The sequence below is a fragment of the Etheostoma spectabile genome, unplaced genomic scaffold, assembly GCF_008692095.1.
Source record: "Etheostoma spectabile isolate EspeVRDwgs_2016 unplaced genomic scaffold, UIUC_Espe_1.0 scaffold456, whole genome shotgun sequence".
Taxonomy (NCBI): domain Eukaryota; kingdom Metazoa; phylum Chordata; class Actinopteri; order Perciformes; family Percidae; genus Etheostoma; species Etheostoma spectabile.
This window is the reverse complement of record NW_022605612.1, coordinates 216086-226435: the sequence shown is the minus strand read 5'-3', so window position 1 is coordinate 226435 and position 10350 is coordinate 216086. Positions and strand designations below refer to the sequence as shown.

Sequence of the window (10350 nt, the reverse complement as noted above, 5' to 3'; positions counted from 1 at the left end):
CAATTGAGATAACATACAGTATATGTTTAGGTAATGCAATCAGTCTCTACTAAAACACAATTAAAAATGGAAGTGGGATTTGTTTTTTTGTCATAAGATTATAATTCATGTTAAAAATACACTATGTGGTCTTTCTTATCTTGGAAAAAACATAAGTGGTCATATCCAGAATCATTTTCATCAGAAATACATGTTTATCAACGTAAATAAGGTAAGGCCATTGATTTTCCAGTAGAAAAATGTATATTTGTACCATTTTCTTCTTGTAAAAGTGTTAAATGGGTCAATTTGACCCGAATACGTTGACCCGTTTGTATTCAATATTTAGTCGTTCTTGGTAAAAGCAGAAAAAAACCTCTTTGATTGTCCCCTTGTCTCTTTTTATCATTACAACCTACCTTTCATTTAAAAGAATACTCCACCGATTTAGCATTGCACTCCAATAATAAGAAAAAGGGTGTGTGGTGTGTTTGGCTTCCCTTTGTGGCGCTAGTGGACAGAGCTCCCCGCGGAGAAGAGCAACAAAGATCTGCCAAGATTTGCCTGATGACGGCACAGATCTGTGCGCTGGTGCCACAGAGGGAAGCCAAATACAGTTCATCTATGCACACTGCCCACATTGCCATGACACAGAGCTGAATTGAAATCAGCAAAATATCTCTTTAGGACAAGTAAAGACTTATCCAGAGTGCTTCAGTCACAACCGTCAATGTGTCACACCTGTAGTTTATAGAAGTGTCCATACCCCATAGTAAGGCAAATTAAGTAAATCTACACCTTTATAATTGGGGGAGTAGCACAGTATGTTCTTATTAAAAAAATACTTCTTTTGAGGAATCATTGAAGCATCCTTAAAGGGATGGTTCCGAGTAATTTCACCAAACGCCCCCCCCCCCCCCCCCCCCCCCCCCCCCCCCAAGAAGCTTTTTTCCCTTGGTCTAACATTGGTCGAGTTAGTGCTATTAGCCGAATGGCTTAGTGCAGGCGCTAATGGAACCAAAGGTGTACCTTGTAAATTACCCCACTAATAATGCCCGGAAGGGTACTAAACGTCTACAACAGTACAAATGGGTTCTGTACTCATAAGACAAGGGTTTGGAAGGTTTGAAAGTACACCAGGAGTTTATTTAAATAACATTTGTCTGATGGCTTCTACTCTCTGCTGCTACTGCTTCCGTGATTTGGGAAAAACCTGTAAAAGTCCTTTGAAAAACTCACAAGTGCTGGTGGAAATGCTAGTGAATTCACTCCATAGAAGTGAATGATATTTGAAATACTTTTTTTTAAGTGTTGACCTGAAAATACAAGCATTTATAAAACTTTTAAAATTCAGTGAGACGTTTTTATACTCTCACAGGAAACTTTGTAAACAAACTGTGAAACAACTGTGTACACGTGACTGAGCAAAGGATTGTTGTGAGGTAGTCAGACACAGTTACTTTAGACTATAGAAGTGTGAGTTAAAAGATAGGACAAAATACCACCCAGTTGTATCTATCCTGGCTGCGGTATAAGACTAAAAGGTTCAATCCAGAGACCTTCCATGATCTGCTGTTTCGCTACAATGACCCTGAGCTTCTACAACAATGGCTTGTCGTTCTCAAAATGGACATCAAGACGCCAGTCGAGACACTAAAGAAGGAGCACTAATGTGTCTGTAGCAGATATTTTGATTAAGACAGCTTCCATTATCCTAGTAAAGCCAAGGACCCCAAAAAGCAGACGAGTACAGCTGAAAAGGAACGCTATGTCAAGTGTGGGGCCACCAGCTGCGGTGGCGGTTGCAGCATAGAATAGAAACCATCAAGCGTTATTTAAATAAACTGATGGTGTACTAAACTTTCCAATGCCTTGTTTTATGAGTAGAGAACCTATTTGTACTACTGTAGATGTTTGGCATTATTAGTGGGATAATTTATGAGATACACCTTTAGTTCTATTAGCGTCTGCACTAAGCCCTTTGGCTGATAGCACTAACTCAAAAAAAGCGTCTGTGGGGGGAGGGGGTGTTTGGCTCGAGGTCATGGTGCAAAGGACCGTAGAGTGAAATTACCCAGAACCATCCCTTTAAATCTAATGAATCTTTGTTAATGTAGAAACAACTTATTTCAATGAAACAGAGAGCTATTACCACCAGTGTTCAAGTTTACACCACTACTAATGTCTGTCAACGGCTACAGATGCGTTGTGAGGTGTAAAAATTAGTCAGGTAGCAGAGCATACTTACTCTGTGTTGCCAGTGATTTCCTCTTGAATTTGTCTGGACTGAAGAATTCCCTCTCTTTTCTGAAAGGAATAAATGGAGAACAGTAAGTAAATGTGGGACGTCTTTTATTCTACGGAACATGACAAATATACTGGCTGGTAAAACAAACGAGGTGGGAGTGGGCAGTGGAGAGAAGTTTTATGAAACCAACATTGTCCATAAAGGTGATGAGATGCTATGCAAATAAATAAGTAGACACAAACTGTATATTCATACTGTAAGCCTTAAAAACAAGATAACACCTACCTGAACGACCACTATTTGAATAGAAACGTGGTCTGGCAATCTGATTGGTGCTCTGAAGTGTTGCGACAGCGCCACCAGCAGGTGCAGGATGGCAACTATACTCTTAGCATGAACCGCTAACATGAGAAAAAGAACAACAGAATCACAGACAAATAGTAGTTACTGAACTAAAAATATAAATAATACATGTAGTAGACATATTGTACAATATTAATAACCATTAATTTATTTATGCTGTTTTATACCATTTAAGAGTGGGCAATAACAAGCAACATATTTTCCATTATTTTTCATCTTTTAGAATTAAAAGGTTTTATGTGGTAAGTTCACATGCCTTCAATAATAACTGCAAACAGAAGATGCCAAAAGTTGCCTTAAAGTGATATTAAAAATAAATAAAAAAATACAACCCTTTTGTATAAGAAAAAAATAATTCCAGTGTCTGCAGCCTAAAGTCAACCGTAAAAATCATGTTCAGTCAGACATACAGTAAGTAAGTCAAATGTTAAGTCAAATGTTTTAGTCACCCAAACAAATATGGTGTAAATTTAGGGTTGCGTGAAATTGGAAAAAAATGACATTGCAATATATTTATATTTTTTGCAATATATACTGTGATTACCAGATGACATGAGGACAACAGAATTTGACAATTCCATGTAGCCGGTTGGGCATGAGATGGCAAGCATGAGATAGGAGGTCTCAAAGCTGCAGCCATACCCGACTCCACAACTCTGGAAGACTTGGAGTTAAGCACTTCAAGTCATACTTAAAAAAGGAAGATATTCTTGGAGTTTTGCCAACTGGATACGGCAAAAGTTTAATCTATCAAGATGCATTGCTCTGGTTGGTAGTAGCGCTATCCTACTACTACTACTACACGGAATAAGCCCTGCCAATGGTGAGTTCCCAGACCCAACATCTTGATGTGGGTCTGTCTTGTTAAGCTAGTTGGGGAGTGCATCTGCAATTAATTTATTTTCTTCTCATGTGAACCATTCTTTCTCTAAAATAAGGGAGCTCCCCGATGTTGCTCCCCTCCTGTTCCTCCCACATTTTCCGGTTGTGGTCGACAACTAGCTAACTGACTTTTCTTGTACTCTAGTGTTACATTTCTAGCTTCGCTGCTCCAAACCTTAATGTTAATTGGGACAGACCCCATGCCAACACAATTAACTTTAGCCTGGCTTGTAGCTATCTTTTAATCTGGCAACTCTGTAGTGAAGAATTGTCGGGAGATAACGTCACATTAATCAGGTGCTTTATTTTGTCTTTGCAGCAAACTTAAAACATCGCAAAGCATGTACATTACTTTAAGCTTTGGAATGTCGACTGGTCACGTCTGTGCTGCATTCCGTTTTTGTTCCATCCTGCCATACCGCCGGGAGCGTATTAGAAGCAAAGCGTCTTGCCTGCCCAACTCGCAGATGATATTGTCTCTACGAGTACTTTACAGAACAATCACGGGTTATTTAAGCTAGTATCTACCTTCTACTCCAAGCACTCCTGTGATTAAACTCAATGCTTTCTCTTTTCTGGCGTCATCCTTATAAAAAAGTATCTGAGATGTTATATAATGTTTTCCCACCTCCAAGATGAATCTCTTGTCGTCTGTGGTGTTGTAAAGGAGACATAAACGATATTTGGGGATATTTTTTTAACTGACTGGGGACAGCTCGCATGAAAATAGACATGGCACGTATCTTTAGCGGAGCGGAAAACAGCTTAACGCACGCTTCTGGGACGTGTTGTGATGCGGCTGGTGGAATATCAGATGAGATGAGTCCAAGTTTTCATATTTGTATCATTTAGCATTTACATTGCACTTCCTGCGATTATTGCACTATTTCAGCATCACAATGTTGATGCTGGAACAAAATATCGTTCATCCCTACTTTGGATACACAATTAGGATCAATTAAGTGTCTAAAACAAGCCTTTGATTGTACCCCAAGGCAAATCAGAGAGTGAGCTAAAAGCTTTTCGTGAGGCTTCTGAATAGGGAATAAAATAGGGGACAAACAAAAAGGAATTGATTAAAAGAGTTCCTCAAATGAAAGGACTGCAAAATCAATTACTTTGCATGTTTTCTACTGTGCGCTTTAGCATTTTCAAATCTTGCACAAATAGCTTTCAAGGACAAATTTCTACCAGGAGGTGCATTTAAGAATGTCAATAATTTGGTTTCAAATAATTTCATTTGATATGGCCTTCTTTCTACTGCACTAACCTTTTTGAATTACAATTATATTATACAAATATCCAAAAATCAGTCTTAGGGCCCTATCATATTCACGCAAGCAGTATAACTAGCGCAAAGCTTTAGGTTTTAGGTGCACAAATTTATTGTTAATCTCCAAGCACACCTGCCATTTTGGTTAATTTATGTGCAGCAGCGCAAGTGGATTTGGTGAAGTGGAATATAGATCAGAAGGTGTGGTGATTAATAAATACACTCTCAGCCAGTCACACTGTGAAACCAGTGATGTGATGCTCTAAAACAGAAAAGCCAATCACAGTTATGCATGACAACAACATCTCATGACCAACTAACAGGAAATCAATAGTCTTGATGGTGAACATTTTTTCACCTATTTTTTTATTTAGTCTTAGTCTTGTGCCAAATGCCCTTGTTAGTTTTAGTCATATTTAGTCACATATGTTTTTTTGTTAGTCAAGTTTTAGTTTTTTAGTCTAGTTTTAGTCAAAAGAGAACTCCGGTAACTTAGTCAAGTTTTAGTCAAAACATTTTAGTCCATCCACCCATCCATCCATCCATCCATCTTCGTCTTTTTATCCGGTATCGGGTTGAAGGGGGAGCAGCTCCAGCAGGAGACCCCAAACTTCCCTTTCCCAAGCCACATTAACCCGCTCCGACTGGGTAATCCCAAGGCATTCCCAGGCCAGGATGGAGATATAAATTTTAGTCTTTTTTAAAATAAATTATTTCTGAGATTATTTCTGATAGACATTTCAGTCAAATAATGTTTCACACATCTCAAATATTGTTTAAATGTCATAATTACCTCACAAAATACACTTGTTGAATGATTTTTGTTGAATGCAACTTTGTTAAACGCGTCTGGTTTTATATCAAGCCGGGCTTCCTTCCTCCCTCCCTCCCCTTGCCTTTGGCCGAGGCATATTGTTACACGCTGTAGCGGCTTCTCCAGCAGGCTGAACCGGGTTTCTTCCCTCCCCCTCCCGAGGAGCCACATCTCTACCTGATGTGTGATGGCTAGATAGAAAAAAAGGGGACACGCCAAATTTGTAGGTGAGCCGCAGCCGGGACTATTGAACTGTGGCACTACAAACGGTCACTGCACTAGTCTATTTCATGATTAAAAATTAGAAACGATGGTTAACGAAAATGAAGAGATTTTAACTTAGTTTTTATTTTATGCAAACATTTTAGTCTCGTCAATTTTTGTCAACAATAATGCATGTTAATTTAGTCTTAGTCAGTGTTTTTGGACATTGGTTCAATCTCGTCACCATCTCCTCTCCATCATGGAAAAAAGGTCGTTGACGAACATAATTAGTCTTGTCTCGTCTGACAAAATTAACACTAGTGCAAAGTGACACATCAGTACCAAAAATCTGCAGCCAGAGGCAGATGGTGTGTTTTTTTTTTTAAACAGTTGTTCAGTACAATGATAATAGAAATCATTTTTAAATAAATTGTTGATGAAGCATCAATACAACGCTAATTCAGTCATGATTCTACTGTATCTAATGTCATAAATGGTCACATCATATTGTAAAATGTGACAGAGAAGTGTTTGCACTCTGTATTTTTATAATATAACACGCATCACCACTTTTGCCAAAAAATATTACTTCACAAAGCTGATAATCTACTTTTTACATAAACATATAAAGTTTACAAACTTTTTTGATATAGATATCTCAAGATATGCCATTGATATATATATATATATATGTGTGAAAAAACAATATTGTCCAATCTAATCTGCTTTAATCCCTGCTTTAAACTGCAGTTGCTAATTCTGCTTTCTGATGTGACATGTTTATTTAAATGCAAGGCTTGTTTAAAATACTCCATTTTTATAGGGTTGTATTCTATTCACATGTATTCCACTTGATGTCAAAGTACAGAGATACTACTATTTGAGAGTAGTTAGGACAATCTTATTCTTAAAGCACATAGCACATGACAGATCTCTTTTATGCTATAGTGGCTCTATGCTTACTGCTCACAGCTCTTGCTATGCATGCTGCAGAACAATGATGACCAATGTCTCGGATCATTAGCACAGCATGCCTGCCAGCTCCAGCAAATAACTACTCAACTGCTCCTAGGCTGTCAATCCGATATGCACAAAAAGTTGCATGTAGATTCTGTGATACCTAATGATCAAAAGTTGCTAGAAGAGAGACAACTTTCTGTATGTCACAGTCAAAACAGGAAGCGTGCTACAAATAACACGCAACTCAACTCAGCAGTTGTAAATTGGTCACTAGATGGTGCTTTTTTTTACATGAAGTGTTTCACGTCTTTGCAATAATTACTCCTATTTACAGGAAATTTAAGTCAGTAGTTTCCCAGGTTCCACTGAGGCTTTGTACACGATATGGATCCAATAAGCCACTAGGTGCTGCTTTTTTCATAAATCAGACCCTGGTATTTCTGCAGTGATTGGGCTCAGGCGTGGCTAGCAGGCTCCATAATGACCCCAAACACACGCAATGTTGGTAAAAAGTTAATTTAACGTTTGCGAAAGTTGGTGGGGGCATTGCGCTCATCTTGAGGAAATTATTACTTTTAATTTTTTTTTTGCCTGACAGGAAGTCATCCATCTCGGATTTTGTGTGTTAATTTTCATTTTACAAACGTGTTTGAAAACTTCAGGATGCACAAAAAGTCCAAAATGTCCAGAGGAAAATTGGAGCAGGATGGAGAGGGAGATATGGCAATTCTCCAACTTCTAAATAAAATATGCTCTGCGCTCCATCCCAAAAAAAACAACCTTGCACGCTATGCTCCCTCGTGCTCCGCTCACATGCTCTGCTACCAACTTAAATAAAAAATGTTTGGGAAAAACATTCCTAATACATTGAAATCATAAAAATAAATATAGAGCATTAAAGTTGTATACAAAGTAAAAAGCAAAATATTAGAAATTCTTTCTTACAGTCAACATTCCAGCGAATGTTCCTAGTGGAGAGTTTGAGTGAGTCATTGATGCGCTCTAAAACAGTCTGCAGCTTCTGTTTCTGGGCAATCTCTGACTGAGTCACCTCTGCCACGTTCAGTTTCTCACCTTCCAGCTTTTCTGAAGCAAAATACACAGGCAGAGACACAGACAAATTAATATTCAAAAGCTTAATGGACATACATAAAATGTTCAGTAAGGAAATATTTATTACCTATTGACCTAAACTATTATAATTCAACATGGATGAATGAAAAAACAGTTAAGGCAAAGTCATCTTTTAATTGCTGATGATTGCTGATGATTACCCAGCTCTTAGTAAAACGATGACGATACAATAGCATCACAAAATGCCAAGTTTTGTGTCTCAGTGGCCTTTCTAGCCATGTGTATGTGGTTCCTCACCAAATAGTTTCTGTAGGACCTGTCCATCATACAGATCTTCAGCCAGATCCTTCACAATGATCCTCTCTCCCACCAGAACATCATTAATCCAGTCGATCAACACCTACATGGCCAAATAAAAGACTAATTACTCATAATTAGAACTTGCTTAATTATTTTTTTTACTGAAAAGTAATATTGAATGGCATGCTGTAACAAGACTTACTTATTAAGTAATTAAATGAATTAAGTAATTTATTCAAGGTCTAGATTAAATACTAGAGTTGGGCCGATTTCCGGTTTTACGAGCTTAAACCAGTGTGATTTAAAGCAAATCAGCTGAACCTGCATTTGTCATTACGACAGCTCTTTTATTGATCAAGTAATGCAGTGGTGTCAACACAAGCTAAATATTCCCGAGCATTTTGGAAACTCAAGAACAGCAGAGGTTTCAGAGTTTTTAATACTTATTAAAGACTATATTTGACTATATTGAATTATTGTTTTCCCTCAGATCGTTTATAGATCTCAACATTTCCGACAACACTTGAAGGCAGCTTAATTTCCTGGAGAAAGAGACGGAAGGACTGTTCTTTGTTGTGGCAGGAAACAATAAGCTGTTACACAAACTCCTGGGCCGTTTAGTGCTTGTAAGAGCAGTCGGCGGTACCCCTCTGTAGGCCAAGTAGAACCACAAAGGCGGTACCCCTCAGGAGGTCGAGCAGAGCAGAGGGAGGCCGTCTACAAAGGCAATATCCCTCTGGCGGCCGAGCACGAAGGCAATATCCCTCTGGAGGCCAAGCACAAAGGCAATATCCCTCTGGAGGCCGGCGGCTAATCCCTTCTGAGGCCGGCAGCGAAGGCAGTATCTTTCAGGCGGCAGTCGGCGTAGGCAATACCCCTCAGGCGGCCGTTGGCGAAGGTGAAACCCCTCTGCAGTTCGTTGGAGCCTTTCTGGAGGCTGGGCAAGCCGTCTAAGACCCTCTGGAGGTCAGCCAGAACGGTGATTGTTGACTCCTTCTGGAGACCAAGCAGGCCGAGAAGCCAACAGAACAAGAAGGCAACAGGAATATTATCTGCCAACAAGGCATCAAGATCAGGAATTGGTCGGATCATCGACAAAAAACACTAGGAGCAGGAGTTTCTGTGGCACTGAACAAAGGCAAAGTGTCAGAGGTGCCAGGCAACGGAAAAGCTGCAAAGTCTCTGGAGTGCCCGACCAAGGCAAAGTCACTGGGGTGCCCGACCAAGGCAAAGTCACTGGGGTGCCCGACCAAGGCAAAGTCTCTGAAATGCCGGACAATGGCACAATCCCACAGGTGTCGAGAACCTGCACGGTCTCTTGGCCCGCAATCAACAAAGACTCTGGGAGCGAGGTCGGCGCAAACTCTGGGAGCGAGGATGTCAGCTGAGGTTCTGGACGGCTGCACATCAACGGAGGTTTTGGACGGATGCATGTCAGTGGAGGTTCTGGAAGGCTGCACAGCACAGAGGGCTCCGGCCCGCTAAACAGCACCAGGGCTCCGTCCCACTGGACAGCACCCAGTGCTCCGGCCCGCTGGATAACAAGTGCTCCGGTCCGCTGGACAACACAGGCTCAGGGTTGAAGAGAGGTTGAAGAGGGGAATGGCATTGAGACCCATATCGACCACGTCCTCTCTTGTGGCCTCCACGGTTCTGAGAAACTGTAGCCATACGGGTCCGCTGAGATTCTGCAAACCGGTACGTTGCAAACTCAGGATTGCTGTGCACCACGGGCATGGGACTGCTGGAAATTTAGGACTCAGGACTGGAGAGAGGTTGGCGCTGGACATGGCATCGGGGCCATGTTGACCCTTACTCCGTTTATGTGCTCCACGATTTCCAGGAACCTACGATTTCGGGTCCCTACAAAGGACTGGTTATTGTAGGGGTTGCCCGCAGAACAGGTAGCAGTAGAGCCGACAGACAGCAGTTCAGGGGAGCTGTTAGTAACTGTGCTAGACCTTTCCCTTCCAGCAAGAAGACTGGCTGCTTTGGCCTCCTCAGTCCTCTTAGCAGCATATTGAAACAAAGTCACAAAAGTCTCTGGCTCTCTTTTAGGCTGACAGATGACACAATAATGAGATGTAGAAACAGGAGCAGGCTGGTTTGTGAAAAATGAACCTGTAGCCCTAATGCTAGTAGGCCCAGAAACAGACTTACATGAATCAAACTTATTAGCAGGTGGAGGAGTAAAACTGGAGATGAAACGTATCACCCAAGGAGGAATAGTCCTTTAACCACGGTTTTGCTGAT

The 10350-nt window shown here is 40.6% G+C and overlaps 1 protein-coding gene across 1 annotated transcript in view; it reads right to left on the bottom strand.

Moving 5' to 3' along the window:
- The window catches only part of parvaa (parvin, alpha a), a 48192-nt gene that overhangs the window by 31826 nt on the left and 6016 nt on the right, over window positions 1-10350 (bottom strand). Inside the window, exons 4-7 of the mRNA XM_032511736.1 lie at window positions 8095-8197; window positions 7669-7809; window positions 2513-2628; window positions 2228-2286 (exon numbers count right to left, since the gene is read on the bottom strand). Coding sequence (XP_032367627.1) covers window positions 2228-2286; window positions 2513-2628; window positions 7669-7809; window positions 8095-8197 — 419 coding nt within the window. The remainder of the gene's footprint in view (window positions 1-2227; window positions 2287-2512; window positions 2629-7668; window positions 7810-8094; window positions 8198-10350) is intronic.